General features: G+C 37.1%; 1 protein-coding gene across 6 annotated transcripts; it reads left to right on the top strand.

Annotated features, from left to right (window-relative positions):
• Positions 1–330: 330 nt before the first annotated feature.
• On the top strand, positions 331–16,211 carry MBIP (MAP3K12 binding inhibitory protein 1). 6 transcript variants are annotated; one of them, XM_088058180.1, is made up of 10 exons: positions 331–472; positions 4,754–4,873; positions 5,646–5,753; positions 6,547–6,759; positions 6,865–6,961; positions 8,448–8,513; positions 10,187–10,339; positions 12,911–13,008; positions 14,333–14,371; positions 15,514–16,211. In XM_088058180.1, the coding sequence occupies exons 1-10, from the start codon at positions 350–352 to the stop codon at positions 15,619–15,621; spliced, it is 1,125 nt and encodes a 374-aa protein (XP_087914306.1). In that variant the 5' UTR covers positions 331–349; the 3' UTR covers positions 15,622–16,211. The 6 variants fall into 6 exon arrangements, with proteins under 6 accessions (XP_087914306.1, XP_087914305.1, XP_087914307.1 ...); XM_088058179.1 differs by having other exon boundaries at positions 15,511–16,211; XM_088058181.1 differs by lacking the exon at positions 5,646–5,753.
• The last annotated feature ends 240 nt before the right edge of the window (positions 16,212–16,451 follow it).

Genomic DNA, 16,451 nt, shown 5'->3' with positions numbered 1-16,451 from the left:
GATCTACTGAAATAAACACCGCTGATCCTCTCCCCCACGAAGGAGCACTCACTGCAGGCGCGCACTCACTGCAGGCGCGCACACCAAGCGCCCGCGCTGGCAACGCCCGGAGGCCCGGCCGGAGCTGGGGCACAGCCGAGGCTGAGGGAGCGCGCGGCCGGCCGGGAGCGCGCCCCCGCAGCGGCCCCGGGAGCGCGCCCCCACAGCGGCCCGAGGAGCGCGGTCCCCGGGCCGGGCCGGTGCTGGGAAGCCCCGCCATTGGCTGCCGCTCCTGTCCATCAGCGTATGGGGCGGGGCCAGAGCCAAGCGTTCGTCATCGCGGGGCGACGGCGCGGCTCGGCCCGGTGTCATGGCGGCGGTGGTGGTGGCCCCCAGCCCGCTCCCGCCCGGCGCCCGCGCTCCGCAGGTCGACCCTGCTGCCTCCGAGGTAGCGAGCAGCGCCCTGCGCTGTCTGGCCGGGCTGGCGGGGCAGGTGAGTGAGGGGCGGGCAGAGGGAGAGGTTCTGGGCGGAGCTGGGCTGGGCGCCGTGCCCGCCTCACATCACCTCGCTCTGGGGGCCCGCGCAGGGCTAGCTGCTGTTTTTCCCCGGCCTGCGTGACCCTCGTGGGCTCCAGGGATAGAGCACGGCGCTGGAGAGGACATAAGTCCGCCACAAACAAGGGAGCTGCCTCGTTTGTGGAGGTTGTTCGCGCCTGGCTTCTGGCTGGGGCGGCGGTGCCGCCTGCCTCCCCCTCTCTCTCCGGCCGGGGCAGCCCCAGGGTGCGTGGCTGCTGCTGCTGCTTCTCTCCCACAGCCGGGACCGGGCCTTTGCCTGGCAGTAATGGGACGTCGGGTGTCACTTTGTAGTTTGACGGATGATCTCTTCCATGGGAAAGTGCAATTTGCTTAATTGCTGTATCTTAATTAATTTCTCTGAATTGAAAAGCTACTGAAAGCTTGCGGTGCATTAAATCAAGATAAATGATCAGGAGGTTGAAGTTAGCCCTGCCTTGGTAATAATATGCTATGAAACACACAGTTTATCTGAGCGTCAGACTTTTTAGAGGTGCTCTTCTCTATTGTACTTAAGTTGAAACGCCTACTTTTTGTTTAGTAATGTCTGTGAATTGTGTAACACAGTTACAGTAGTGGTGGAAGGCCCTTATCAGGAGGTTTTAGTAATAACTTAATTATTGCTATAAATAATTTGAAGATTAATTTTCCACTATGGAAATATTTATGTAGTTCCATGAAGGCAGTAGAGGCACACTCTTATTTCAAGAATTAGCAGTTTGAAGGTTTGAGGCCAGATAATACACAATATCTGCAGGAGCTTGTTAACTTAATGTATGTTTAGTACAGAAATGGGCTCTTAGATGCAGAGGCAGTTTAGGAGTAGCTGCTGGCTGATTTGAAGGTATTTTTTAAATTGTTTCACCTCTCATCTGCATAGAACTCTATTATATTTGCTTTTCACCTCCAAGTACGCTAACAGTTGTCTCTGCTTTCAGACAAAAGGCAGTCAAAATTAAGGGCTTGATCAGGCATGCACTTAAGAGTCTCAGTTTTCTTATCTCTAAAATTATTAAAAACTACCGTTTTTGGCTTTTGAATAGGAGTACAGTGTTAAACAGTGTGATGTTCAGACACAGCTAACTTGTGGGACTACTAAGGTATGAAAACTATCTGTTGAGGTTTAAAGGCCCCATAATTATTCCTGGTGAAAATTCTGAATGTGATCAATGAAGAGCTAGTGACTGTCAGTTTATCTAGTTGTGAGGACAACACTATGAATGACAGAACACATCAGAGAAAAGTTGGAGCTCTTGTATTTATGAAATATACAGACTAAGGAGAAAGTTTCCTAAGCTTTTAACTCGGGTATTCATCACAAGTTTAATTAAATGTTTCTAAACCTACATTAAAAACTTACTTTTCTCTTGTGACTTCAGTAGCTTACTTTCTCTTCAGAGCTGCCTCTACACCTAGCATGTTACTGGAAAGGCCCTAGTGATTTTTAAAAATAACTGGGTGTGCACAGACAATAGTGAGAGAGCCATTTAGAGTTGCTACATCCCCCCAGTAGAATTACAGTAGCTATAGTGCAGAGTATAATTGTCTTCTTTAGTGTTTGGAGTGTCTTCTTTCCATGACAACAGAGAGATTTTACTGTCCAATGTACTGGTTAGGTAAGGATCTGGTTGCTCCATCTTAACTGTGAAAGTCCTTTTAATTACTCAGTTATGATCCTTTCCAGTTGCTGAGTTACACACGTGTCTGCCACTGCTTGAGTTCTGACAGATTTAACTGCTGTGTTCTACCCCCTTGTAGATTCTAGCAAACTGTCTTGCATTTTTGACTGAAACTACTGATTCCCCATTTCCCTTTTATAGAGATGACTGAGCATGTGCCAAGTTGTTAGCAGTCACAGTTTGTGATTCATTATAGTAGTTTAAGTTGGATTTATGCTAGTAAATTGGGCTGTAACCAGCAATATTTCTAGCACAGGAATTTTTTTACTGGAGCAATCAATGGCAGTACATGGCCAGGAGGTCATCTGAGAATAACTCTTAAAACCAATATAGCTGATCCTAAAAAGTTCTTTAAGTTTCAAGTGATAGCCTGTGTTTTCATAAAACAAATTTCAAAGGGCTGAAATTACTTACGATCCTGTAAATTAAATAGGCTGTAATCAATCAGACAAAGGCTTTGAAGTTATCAAAACACTGAATTTATAAATCTGTTTGTAAGAGTTCTAATAAGCAATAGGATGTAAAAGACTGAGAACTTACTCTATTGTACTAGAAACTTTTGTTGATGTAGGAGGGCTTTATTCTTTACTTTTATTTAAAAGCAGTGTCTGTGAGTTAAAATAATGACTGGCCTCTAAATTATTCTAAGTTAGAAGTTCTATTGGTTTTTGTGCATTGAACCACCTGGACAGGAGTTTTCCATTATGATATGAAAGCACCTATCAGCTTATTCTTTTTGAAAAAAGAGGCTTATTAGGGAATTGCAGTAGCACTTCTCTTTTGTTTCATATGGATGACTTATTCTACACCTTTTTTACCCTGTCAATAGACTGTAATATAACATGTAGGAGATACTACTCTAGAAACTTTGGGCAGAAATATGTGCATCAGATGATCACGTGCACAGTGGCTTAATTCCTAAAATAAATTTTATTCTTACTAAATTCTAAATACATTCTTGATTTTGAAACTTGTTCAAGACTAGTATATCCTAGAACATTGTTTTTCCTACATCCTGTATAGTTAGCTTAGGTACTAAACAGGAATAATCATTTGTGTGAAAATTACCTAAAATACTTTATGTATTTAGTCAGACTGTCTCCTTTGCTATGTAATTTGGGAACTAATCCTGAATTTAACACAATCTTTTACTAAAGAAGGAAGCTTCAGGCTTATAGTTCTTCACAAAAGGGTCAATGCTGGGATTTGAAACCCGCATGGGAAGGTTATCATCCACAGCTTTGCCTTCAGAGTGATGGAGGCATTCTTGTGTCCAGTTCTAAGAGTTTGCTCATACACTTTGTGGTGGCCTCAGGACACATGTTTATACACATTCTGTGTTCATTTTTATAGTATTTGATGCTGTTAGAAGTTAAATGTCTTTAGACCATGAGTTAGAGGTCACTTTTGTCATCTTCCTGAGGTATCTTTTAATGTTTCCACCCCCACTTTTTTTTTTTTTTAATGGAAGGAGTGAGGAATAGATGTACAAATATGCATATGAATTGGGATTTCAGTGTTACAAGCAGAATATCTGTAGGTCCTCTTGATTTCAAACAAGAATTTTACCTGTATTTAGAATTTGGGGTGTCACTTGCAGGATGTTTGGTTGAAGAACAAACTACTTGGCTTTGGGAAATGAAAGGGATCATCTCTTTAAGATCTTGAGAAGCGCTTTAATGTAACAAAAAAGACAAAATTATGTGTGAAAGTGTTTTAGCTCATTCATTTATGGACAATCATCTTTGTATTAGAAAGTGTGTTTTTAGCTTATAGAAGATACACATTTCTTTTAAATAATACTTCAAATTTGTTATGTGTATTTTTCTTTATTGTCTTGGGAGTTAAACATTGCAGTTCCTTGGCAGTGAGAATAGACTGTGGCAATTGTTCATTTCAATACGAATGCATGTACAGGAAAATAGTGTGATTTGAAAACTGGTTTAATAGTGGTCCTGTGTAATCTGTTGAGATATTAAAAAAATACATACTTTTATACACTTAATTTTAATATAAAAATTCCTTTGAATTAGCATCCAGTAAAAATTCAAAAATGTGCCATGGTCTTACATCAAGACATAGGTCATGCGGGCATAGATAATCTTGCAATCTTGGAATAAAATATGTGAATTTACAGGAGACTGCTATCCTGGGTCATGTTTCTTCATATTGGTAGTTCTAGTATCTGTTAAAAAAAAGATGGTATGAGTAGATAACATGAACAATATCCTTTCATACAAGAATTAATTAAATAAAGACAAGGACCAAAGTAATACAATGAAAGTATGATGAGTAAGGAATTTTTAGTTTTAGAATATATTCTACAAATACTAGTTTACTTGGGACTATGATAGCTGCTTGGACTATAATTAATATCAAATCTTTCTAATGTTCTCATATAAAATTGGAATGGGTCTATATGAAACTGAGCATAATTGTTATTTTGTAGAAGTTTTGCATGCTCTTTTGATGTTAATACAGAAAATATATATTTTTATTGTGTCTGTTTTGCCCTGTTGAAGCTTAATCTCGGAGAGGATATTGTGAAAGTTGTAATCGATTGGAGCAAGCTTCAGAGCACATCAGCACTTCAGCCAGCCTTGCTCTTTAGTGCACTTCAGCAGCATATTTTATGTTTACAGGTAAATATTTCATGGGACACATTTGACTCGACAAAAGTGATCAACAACTAAAAGTAGTCTCAACTGTAAAATTCCAGTAGTTTTGATCATCCGTTGCTGTGTTGAACAAAAAAGGAATGCAAAAATGTTAAATGCTTGGGATTCCACTATGCTCCATAGGTACTTACATTTACAGATTTTTCAGATTAGTGGTGGGAATAGCCACTGTAGGTGAGCAGGCTGAATAAATGCAGCCTCATTGATTTCTAGACTTGCATTGTAAATGTGATACATTTCCATCTATGGTGGGTTATAATTAAGCAATAAGACACGGCAGGTGTGTGTCATGCTATGATAATGATTCCATGCGTTGGGTGAGTTTTGAGGCTCATAGAGTGCTTTCAGTGGTTCAAGAAGTGGCATTATCCCAGCATGACACATCCTGGAGTGTCTTACTGCAATTAAATATATTTTCAGCGTAGGATTTTTTTTTTTTTTAAAGAGTAATTTCTTTGACATTAATGTCTCATCTTGCCAAGTAGCCAGTCACCATTACTGTCATTTCTTTTAACTATTTGAAACTTTCCAACCCTGCCAAAAGTAATTTAGTTGCATGGCAGGGAGGGCGAGCAGTTTGTTAGCTGGTAACTGAGCAGTGTTTTGACCTTGAGAGTTCATATGTAGAAGATGGGATTTGAGTACTACTTTTTTGCTTCAGCTAGTCAATGAATTATTTGAGGTGCATAGTACTGAGAGGATGAAAAGGGAAGATTCTGTATTTTCTTGTTTGTAGGTAAACAGAAGACCCTTTGTTTTCCAGACATCCACCACACATCTTTGGTGTGATGAGCAGAAAGAGAAAATATGCAAGATAAAAGCAAATAAAATTTGTATCCAACATGTAAGAATGCTGCAAGTAGGAATTTAATTCCGTTTCAGAAAATGTGACTGCTAAATGTCATGTTGTCTTTAAAAAAATTAAAATAATTTATAGAGAGAAAATGAGCAGTGAAATTCAGACTAGATGAAACTGATGGAAATTAAAAAGAGACAGGAACTTATATATGTACTGAGGTTTTGATGTTATAGGTACGTAAAGAGTTATTGCAGTAAAATAAGCATTTTTCCTGCCATAAAAGTCAGTGCCTTTTCTCATTTAATTCATGACCTAAGCAGATAATCAACCGTGTCAAGCAAAGCATGTGTTCATGGTAATGCCTACGAATTTCATGTCTGTGCTCTCTCATTCACTTGGGCAACTATGGTTTCAAGTGGAGAATATAGTGCTGATGTGATAAAGTAAAGGCTTTACAATGTAAGAGCACTGGATTTCATGTTAAGGAGGAAAAATACTAAGCCTTACTGTTCTGAGTGAGCATTTGAATGACATGTTAATTAAGTGGCATCGATGTCAGCGATTGAAGCTTTGATTTAGCTAGTAACATGGAAGTATGGGCAGATTTTTACAGAAATTTGGGAGTTTTCCTCTACAAACCTCTAAAAGACACAGGTCAAAAAGGTCAGAATCGTGGTGTACTCAATATTTGGAACTTCTTTTTAATCTTATAATGTTGTAATTCCCAAAACTATCTCCACTGTTTTGGTTTGGAAATTGTAATAGTACTCATCTTCTTGGCTTTGGGACTTTTGGACTTTTATTTTTTTAACCCTAATACACTGTTTTCTTTGTTCAGCCTCTCTTAGAAAAACTCCAGTCATTGATCAAAGAGGAAAATATGGGCCATGTTGAACCTGCAGGTAAAACAGAAAGCCGAACATGTTTAGATGTTTATGATGGTAACAGTCAGACTGAAGAAAAATATGGAAGTTATGACTTGAGAGATCTGAAGGATGCTCATTTTAATTTTGATCCAGAAGTGGTCCAAATAAAAGCTGGAAAAGCAGAAGTAAGTGATTTATGTGAGTTTAAAAACAGAAAAATAAAAGACCTTTCTAAATTTTAAATTTAAAGAATGAAAGAGATATATGCCATCATGTTTATTTACCTTCAGATTGACAGGAGGATATCGGCCTTCATCGAGAGGAAACAAGCCGAGATCAATGAGAATAATGTCAGGGAATTTTGCAATGTTATTGATTGTAATCAAGGTAACTGGCTAGCCAGACTTTAATCTTCATACCAATTTAAGTTGTGTGGGGTTTGTTTGGTTTTTCTTGTTTGTTTTCTTTGTTGTTGTTTTGTTGGGGTTTTTGTGGGGTTTTTTTTTGTTCTTATTTTTCAAAAGCACTAATCTGTATTTAAGATGGAACTTTTTTTAAAAGTAACTTTGTTTTTAAATGAAATTTTAAAATTTAAAACTTGCATGTGCACTGCAGATGTCAGATAGAAAAATAAATTGAGTAGTCACTGGATGACAATGTTTAATGCATCCCATACAGAAAGATTATATCTATTATTGTGTAAATTTGAAGAACTGCTATCTTAGATCAGATGATTTTGTAGCTTTTGTTCCCAGTGTCTCAACTAGATGTTCCTCCAAAGTAAATGGAATTGCGATTCAGAAATGTCTTATGAATTGCGTATTTAAATTGAAGTTAATTTAGTGCTAGTTAAATTACAAAGTAGTATTTTTTACAATGAATTTGAATTACTAGCTACTTGAAATGACTTTTTCTTTTTAACATTGTTCACATTGTAGTACAATTGGCTGTATCTGTAACCAATCTTAAATCCATCTGGCAGACTGGATCCCATTTACAGGATCATTAACTGTAGCCAAATGCATCTTTGAAGTTAAGACAGTTTTATGTATATAAAACTGTAAGTAGCACAGAGATACTTTCTAAGTACCTGTGAACCCACATGTGCATTGTCTCTGAGGTACTTAAGCTCTTAGAGATCAAAGCTTATTGTTCAGTAAGCTTCTTAGAGAGTTTGACTGCTTGAATGTTAGTTGGAATGCAAAGGACATCTGAGGTTTAGTAGAATATGCTAGATAGTGAAATGCTGTTTCCCAGAATTGTTAATTATGTACAGAAGAATTGTTAATAAGACCTGTCACATTGTTCAGACATAATAAAATATGTGTAAAGCTTTGGTGTAATGAACAGAGATTAAAATACAAACATTAGAATAAATTAAGGTTGTCTATACTATAGGTTTTTATGGTTAAGCAAATGAAAGAAGTCACATGGATCAGAATAAACGCAGAAAAGTTTAGGAAAGAATGCTGGTGAGTAAACTGGATCAGTGGAAAAATAGAGTTTCAGAAAAGGAATAAAACCAGAATAACAGTGGTAAGTAGGAAAAAGGCTTCTGTACATGAAGAAGGAGATAAGTTCTAGAGAAATGCAGTGAGAAGTAAGAACCAGATACACTTGGTCCTGATCCAGTAAACTATATACACGTGTGCCTATACTTATGTAAGTGACTTATCCAATTAAGAGCAGTAGGTCCATACAAGTGTGTGAAACTATTAATGGGCAAGTGTTTACAAGTATTTCTGGGTTTTTTTTAATTGTTTGAAGCATTTTAATTAGATTTGTTTAAAGCATCAAAGCTGATAGTGGTTAGAATATTTTCAATTACAAGTATGTAATTTGGACCTCACTTGTTATATCATTATTTATTTAGAAAATAGCTGTGCCAGAACAGATGCAATTTTCACACCCTATCCTGGATTTAAAAGTCATATAAAGGGTAAGCAACTCTTTTAATACCCATTTAAGTTTCCAGATAAAACAGCAGTGATAAGTTTTTGATATCAAAACTTTTTATAGAATGCTCAAAAATGCAAACTTAACATACTGTTTTTTGACTCCAGTGAATACTTTTACATCTTCATTTATGTCTTCAAAGTTTTAAATCCCTTAACTGCTTCAATTAATTAATGTTTAGGCACTAAAGACTGAAACAAAGTAGCCTGTTTTCATTGTTGGAAAGGATATGTGGAAAAGATAAAGCAGGACAAAGAGGCTGAACAATACTTAGTTTTTCTTCTAAGGTGAAGCCATCAGTAAGGAATTGAGATTTAATAGGATTATCTTCTATTTTTCTATTAGTTGGTGTAAGTGTATTTTGGGACAGTGGAAGTTCTAAGACATGGATTTATAAGAAGTGACAAGCTGGAGAATGAGTTTTTCACTGCATTGTTTTTTGGAAAGGAATTAATAATATAAAAATTATGTCTAACAGAAGTTGTGTATAAAATACTGGTTGTTCATCTGCTGCTCTCTAGGTGTACACAAGTTACCCATCTTGACAAACAAACAAAATACCCAAAATGAGAATGAAAGTAACCCTCATTTGCATTTTTGCGAGTGGCAATATTCAGTTATCTGCTTGATGTTGGTTGTAGAAACCAATTAATTGAGTTTTATAATCCAGAATAATACTGTAAAGCACAGTAAAAAGTATTGAAGGGTATGGTGAGCTGAGAAGGAAATGGGGAAATGAGTTTGATTTTAGAATTTTTCACAAAGAACCTCTTTCAATAGTCACTGTTTTAAAGTGAGTGTTAATTTTTTGGTTGGATGGCAGCATAATACAGGAAAAAAGGGAAATTTGCACTTCAAGGAACAGTTCATAACTGAAACGTGAAAAACACTTAGAAAGGAATTGGAAGTAAAACCAGCATAAATTAAAGCAAGAATGTGGCATGTGGCCTTCATGAAGTATTAAGTAGGATGGTGTGTGGGTGTGTGTGTGCGCTTCAGCATCTGGCCAATATAGTCTTTAAATCTGCAGTACACTGCAGTAGTTCTGTGAGGAGGAATTACTTAAGTAATTACTTAAGGAATTACTCTGATTTAATGAGAAGTGAGCAAATCTTCTGATGAAGACATGGCTCAGCATGGGTAAAAGACAGTCCCAGATGCAGCTGAAGAGTCACTAAAGCTTTTACCCAAATTACAAAAACTAGAAGTGAACTTCGTTTGTATTGGTTCTTCCAGTTGTGTACCTCCCTTCATCTTCATGTATTTACAATACTTCCTGTAATATTAGGTCTGTCCTTTTCTTTGCATTCATAAAAGCTCACATGTACAACTGCTGATATAGATATCAAGGTTTCTGCTGTTTATCAGCAGCTGATGACAAATTCTTGACACTGCCATTCTACATGACTGTATGACTAATTCTTTTACTTTGCATATATAAAATCCAAGGGTTATGTTAGGTTTAGTTACTCATGCAAAAAAATAAGAAAATGCTTTTACTTGAACTTTTGATCTCAGTGTGTAAGACCCTTCACATGCAAGACTTTTGTAAAACTGATAAAACAGTTTTTCATGCTTCAATATTTTGATTCTTTTAGTTAGATCTCCTTTGTGTTTCATGTGCATATATTTGAAATTTATTTTCTCTGTATCTAGTTTCTAGGGTAGTAAATACATATGGACCTCAGACTAGATCTGAAGGAACGCATGGGTCCAGTCACAAAGCCAGTGTACCCATGCATGATTGTGGAAACCAAGCTGTCGAGGAGAGATTGCAAAACATTGAGGCACACTTACGGTTACAAACAGGTTTGTATGATGTTTTAATTTTGACATTGGTGTGTAGTTTTATACTGCAGTTACAATTACTGTAGTGAAACTGGGCAAGTCCATAAAAACTGATGCTGTAAAAAAAGTGGATGGATCCACTGAAGGGTTTAGTTCACCCCAAGTACAGTGATCTAGTGTTTAGGACTTTATGCCCAAATGGAACCCAGGTTTATGTCCAGTTTGAGATGCTGAGTTAGTACACTTGTACACTTTCTGTAGCGGCAATAAGAGAAAGGCACATCAGAACAGGATTTAAAGTAATATGGAATATCTGGAGATTTGGGTTCTCAATAGCCGCTGGAGTCCTGCCTTGACCCACTGAAAAGGAAAAGCTGAGTTTAGGACTAAGGGCTGCTTCATGGACAACATGTGGGCTGGTGGTGGAATCAACACAAAGGATGACCTGAAACCTTTTCCTAAAGATGGGTGTTTCCTGAAATACATTTAGGCGTAAAGCTTATTTCCCAGAATGTGGTAAGCTTGTTGTCACTATTTCTCTTTAGGCATGCAAACATGAGTCCATACCTTTCACTAAAATAAATGTCATAGCCATCAGGCTACTGATGTTTCTTAGGTAGTTTCTTTCCTCACCCCAGACCCTGTTTTCCATAATACGGCACGGAGGCACAATGATGCTCTTATCAAGGAGGAATTAGTCTTTTTCTTGAAAATTATTTTCAAAACAGAAGCCAAATCTCCATCTAGTAAAGTGAATTTTCTACACATGATACTGTGGACACACTTGATTTTTTTTGTCTTCTGAATGCTGAATAGATGCCAATCCATTATCTTAAAAATATTTGAAATGTTGACTAGTTTGCTAGATTCCTGTGACTGCATTGTGGATTAAAGTTCTCTGGCAGCAAGGGGAGAGTAAGATACGCATGGATACTCTTGAGGCAGCAGTTAGAACTTGATGCTTAGCTCTATAGCTGTCTCAAAAATGCGCTGGCTTTTGTGCATGGAAATAGAATTTGGAAGTGGCTGGCCAGCATTAGAGTTACAGTGTGTAGCTTTGGAATCTATGCATATCAGGGACAACGATTGGAGGTAGCTAAGGAGGGATCCTTGCTTCCAGGTTGTGCCTATAAAAGGTAATTGAATTTTGTTTGAAGGAATGGATCAGCTAAACTAAACTATAGTATAGGTTAAGAAGATGGAAACATGCAACACCAGCTCAGCTCCTGTTCAAATCAGCATTCATGGGGAACGTCTCAATATTATTTGATGCATACCCCAGCAGCTGTGCAAAAAATACTCATCTGAGCAGGTAACATACCTCAGCTACCTGTTCCATGAGTTTTTGCTTCCAGCAACAGAAAGAGTTAATCTTTACTCACTGACTGCTTTTCAGAACAGCTTCTAGTGTTAGTACTGCTCTTTTCCCTTTACATTAAGAGAAAGCAATATTAAAAGTGATAGGTTAGCCAATTTAATTAGTAGGTGCTGAGTGCTGAGAACAGAACTGAAGGAGTGAAGCTACCTGTACAATTGTTTCTTTGAAGAGACAAAATAGATGAATGGCAAAAGAAAGAAAACCAAAAAACTCAAACCCCACCTTAAGTGCTTATTTTGGTCGTTTGTGGACTAGAACTGTCTTGTCTAGCAGACCCAGAAATAATAGGAAATGAGCGTCAAAAAGTAAAAGCTTGCTATGGCCTTGGTTGTCAATGCAGTTCAGAACCAGACTATCATTTTAATTGGAATAGCCAGTACATAGTTTTGATAAACAGTTATTTTATATAGTTATTTAATTATAGAATACTATGGAGTGCAAATAAGATGCTTGCTAAGGCTGATCTTTTGATCAGTTCTATTTTTACATGGGGAAACATGCCCAAGCTTCTGTAGTATAGATGAAAACAGCAAACGGGTTGAGGTGGGATTTTTTTGGTGTATGTGCTTTTGTGGTGTGAGTGGGTTTTGTTGTGGGGTTTTTGGTTGGGGTGGTTCTTGGGTGAGCTTGGGGCTTTTTTGTTTGTTTGGTCAATTTTTTGATTTATTTTTCCAGTCCTCTGTTATTCAATTCAATACACACATTCCCCACTCCTGTTCTCCCATCTATGGTCAGGCAAAAGCTGTATTCTTTGTCAAGCACAACTCATACTTGTCCTCTAACCTCTGATGCTCAGTGGAGATTGTTCTGAAAGAAACCTATGTTAGATATCAAAGCTGAATTAATGTGTGGTCTGCCATCTCATCTGTTCTCTCCTAATGCTGGTGTCAGCTTTGAAGTGGCAACATTTCACATATGACCAATGTATTGTAAGAGTCATCATTAGTTGTTTCAGGAACCTTGACAGACAGACGTTTCAGCCAACTATATGGAGTTGTCTTACTGCTCTCATTGACTGCACTGGCTTATCAATCAGGTTTTACCCTGGATCATATTAATTATCCTTCCTTTATATTATTCCATCCATTTATTTTGTTCAGCTACTGGTTGATAGCTAATCTGGAAGAATTCAAATATCAGACTTTCAATCTTTAGTTAAATAAGTTATTCAAGCGCTTTTCCTGATTTCTTTGCATTACTACTGATGTATTTAGGTGGTCCAGTTCCAAGAGACATTTATCAGAGAATTAAGAAGCTTGAAGATAAAATCCTTGAGCTGGAAGGACTGTCTCCTGAATATTTTCAATCTGTAGTAAGAAATTTTCTCACCTTCTTTCAGCATATCTAAGTGTGTTTGTGCCTTTTGTGCTTGAATCTTTGATGAGATTCAGTGAAAAACTTAGAGAGCAGACACTTTTAATAAACAGCTCTGGCTTGGTGTAATGGTTATATTGCATGTAGACCATCCAATCAAGTTCATATTTAACTAATTTCTTACTCAAAAGAAGAAAGTATCTGTTGGGGAAAAAATTGCTGCCACCCAAGCTTAACTAATTTGTAAGAAATGTGTCAGAGAGGTTGTATTTCTCCCCCTTGCCTTAAAATCTGAAGTGCTTCTTATGTCAAGAAAATTGACTGAAGTTTTGATTTTTGATACACATCATTAATGGCTTAAAACAGCTGAAATCATTCAGGCTTCTGTACATGATCTGATTGCTAACAATACATGAATAACTTCCAAAAGGATGAGAGAGTAAACTGTTTAAAAATTGCTTCATGTGATTCTGTGATTTATTTTTCTTTATTTCTGGTTTTCAGGAAGGGTTCTGTCTCTCTCTGAATAGTACACCTTAACCTTCACTCTCCAAAGGGTATTAGGACAAAGAGAACATTAGTTTTTAATGTAGTTTTTACTACATTAAGCTTTGTTTGACTTCAGAAATTTCTTGTCTGTTATCTTGCTCTTCTTTCCCCATGTAGCAGTAAGAATGTTTCTTTTACTGTTGATTGCATTTTAATTTATGTCTTCTCCCTTGAGACCAGCCAAAGCAGAGTCAATTAAAAAGAATCAATAGCAATAGTATGCATTTTGTTTAATTTTTTAATTTGTGTTGGAGATCAGTAAAGTTCTTTATTTGTGAGGCTATTCCTTTGAATGGCTGAAAACCAGAAGTTAAAACAGTTACACTTTCATAAGCTGAAATTTCTATTGAAAATGCTTTAGGATCTCTAGAACGAGGATCAGGGAAAAGATTGTGACAGTGGCAATAGTAGTGTTGCACAGTAATTAGCACATTTTATCCAAAGTTTTGTATAAATACTGGTGTGGATATAGGCAAATTTTAGGGACAAAAATATTGACAGTTTCAAAAGCTCAATTCTGTCTGAAGGAAGCTTCAGTTAAATTGGTAGTTGTTGACTGCCAAGTATGGGGAAGCTTCAACAGCTTCTGACTGCTCTCCAGTAGTATTTCTCATGATCCAAAGTACTTAATTAGAAAAAAGGTTTCTTTAATCCATGGAATGGCAGTCAGTGTTTTTTCTATACTTTAAAGACTCTTGACAATGTTGTTACAGAATTATTTGTGATCTTCTGTCAGTGCAACATTAAGTCTGTTTTGATTGTCTTTTCTTCAGAGCTGTTCTGGCAAGAGGCGAAAGGTTCAATCTCCCCATGTAAGTGCTATTAACTCTTGTTTTTCTTAAGTTTAGTTTTGAGTGGAACGTATGGAGAAGTTCTTTGAAGCAAGTATGTAAGTTCTCAGAAGTAGCAGCATCAGTATTAGGATAGCTTGCTGCCAAAGAGAGGGAAGGAGACAGAAAGCTAATGGAGGTTACAATGAAATGAGTTTTCTAAGAATATATACTAGGGTTTTCACCAGTTAGGAGGATGACAGAATAAAACAAATGTGTAATGCTGTTAATCAAGCTGAGAGTAACAGGCAATTTCTGTATTCTGATCAGCCCTCTATTAATGTCTTCTGGGGTTCTTTTGTGGCTTAGTGGTTTTTGTTGATTCAAATTTTTTTCTTTCAATTTGCTTTATTGGTTTATGAAAATACAAAAGTAGAAAGGCTGGCTTGGCAGAAGATTTGCAGAGGGACCCAACATTGTAGCAGATACTAACCTGTCAGTAAGACTTGCCATTTTCACAACACCTTTACATAAGGGATTGCATTTACCATGTACCTCTTAGGCCACAAGAGAGAAGTTATCATTGGTGCAGGTGGGACTATGGTTGGAACCTTGTCTGCTCCTAGCTATCACCCTTGGAGACAGATAGACTGGGGAGAATGCTTAGAATGGAATATGGGTCATCTTGGACTTGAGAAAGTAGGCTTATTTAGGAAAAAAAATGAGCTGCATAGAGTGAAATATTTTTATAAAAAGAATGATGACCAGCTTGTGTAAGATGACATAAAAAAATTGTCAGGTCAAGTGGCACAGAGGAACTTGATGTTGGGCAGTAGGAAAAAAAAACACCTTTAGCTGTAAACCCAAGTTCTGCAAAATCTAGGTAATCTCATCCAGTGTTTTAACATGAAGGGATTTCTTGGGTTTTTTTATGAGCAGATTAAACAAGCATCTAATAGAAGTAGCATGAATATATTGATCCATGATTAGGACTGTCTTTCTTGCAAGTTTACATTCTTTTTCCTTCAAATTCAAATAGGCAAAGACTAGATTCAGACAATTCTGCAAAAGTAGTTCTGTCACTTAGTGCAATATGCAGTGACCTCAAGTATCAAGTGGTAAGCCACTTCTCTAGCAATTATGAGATGTAAATGATTGTGATTTTTATTTTGTTCTTTTAGCAGAGCTATTCACTGGCTGAACTTGATGAAAAGATCAATGCTATAAAACAGGCATTACTGAGGAAAACAAAAGAAAGCAAGTCCAAGGAGGCTGAGCAGCTTCTTCGATAAAAGTGTTTTCAGAATCCTCATCATGATTTACACATACCTGAACCATAGATCTGAGCAGTGTTCGTCAGACATGACTAGCAATGAAGACAAAGCATTGCACATAAGCTCCTTTTGGATGATCTTGAAAGCTTTCAGACTAACTTGTTTAAAAGCAGCTTTATTAATGAAATAGTTACTTTAAAATGAAGAATGTTTCAGGAATAATAATAATAATAATAATCTGTTCCCTTCTGTTATAAAGGAGGACTGCAGCATTGTTAGTATTTGAAAAGTCTTAACCTGCACACAAAAGCTACGTCTCACATGCAATTCTTGGTGATTAAGTATTCAAAAGGACTATCTTTTGGATACTGTTCATGTAAGTAGTTTGAATAGACCTGTGAAATTATATTAAATACTTCCTTAGAAATAAACTGACTTGGGAAAAAAAATTACCAAAACCTTGCAGAAGGAATGCTTACCTGTGGGGTTTTTTCTGTATTTATCACTGTTTGTACAGCTGTTAGAAATGCAGCAAATTGCATTTTTGTGTGACAGGTATTTATGGAAATACTATATGTGTAAATAAAAACAACTGTTCTTCACTTTCAGTGTCTTGTGGAAATTCAGATTTCATAACCTTTTCACAGTGTATTCTAAAAACCATCCCAGAGGAGAATTTGAGGAGCATGCTAGCAAGGCACCAACTTCCATTCCATATGCATGCTTACATGACTTTTGAAACATGAATGTTAGCTTAAAGTCAGACCTTTGGCCAGACAGTGGAGAGTGTGTTGTGACTTTTTGTTTGGTTTTGTTTGTTTTTTAATAAACCGTTTTCTACTTATACA

This window comes from Pseudopodoces humilis, chromosome 7 (assembly GCF_049639895.1).
Source record: "Pseudopodoces humilis isolate 2021_Gansu_Grassland_sample_001 chromosome 7, ASM4963989v1, whole genome shotgun sequence".
Taxonomy (NCBI): Eukaryota; Metazoa; Chordata; class Aves; order Passeriformes; family Paridae; genus Pseudopodoces; species Pseudopodoces humilis.
This window is presented reverse-complemented; position numbering and strand designations above follow the sequence as displayed.

What these genes read in the sequence shown, in the direction of transcription:
- MBIP (XM_088058179.1), top strand. Translation starts at nt 350, where the DNA reads ATGGCGGCGGTGGTGGTGGCCCCCAGCCCGCTCCCGCCCGGCGCCCGC. An exon ending in AGCATATTTTATGTTTACAG is followed by an intron (nt 4,874 to 5,645) that starts GTAAATATTTCA and finishes TCTTGTTTGTAG; the next exon opens with GTAAACAGAAGACCCTTTGT. An exon ending in ACACTTACGGTTACAAACAG is followed by an intron (nt 10,340 to 12,910) that starts GTTTGTATGATG and finishes TGATGTATTTAG; the next exon opens with GTGGTCCAGTTCCAAGAGAC.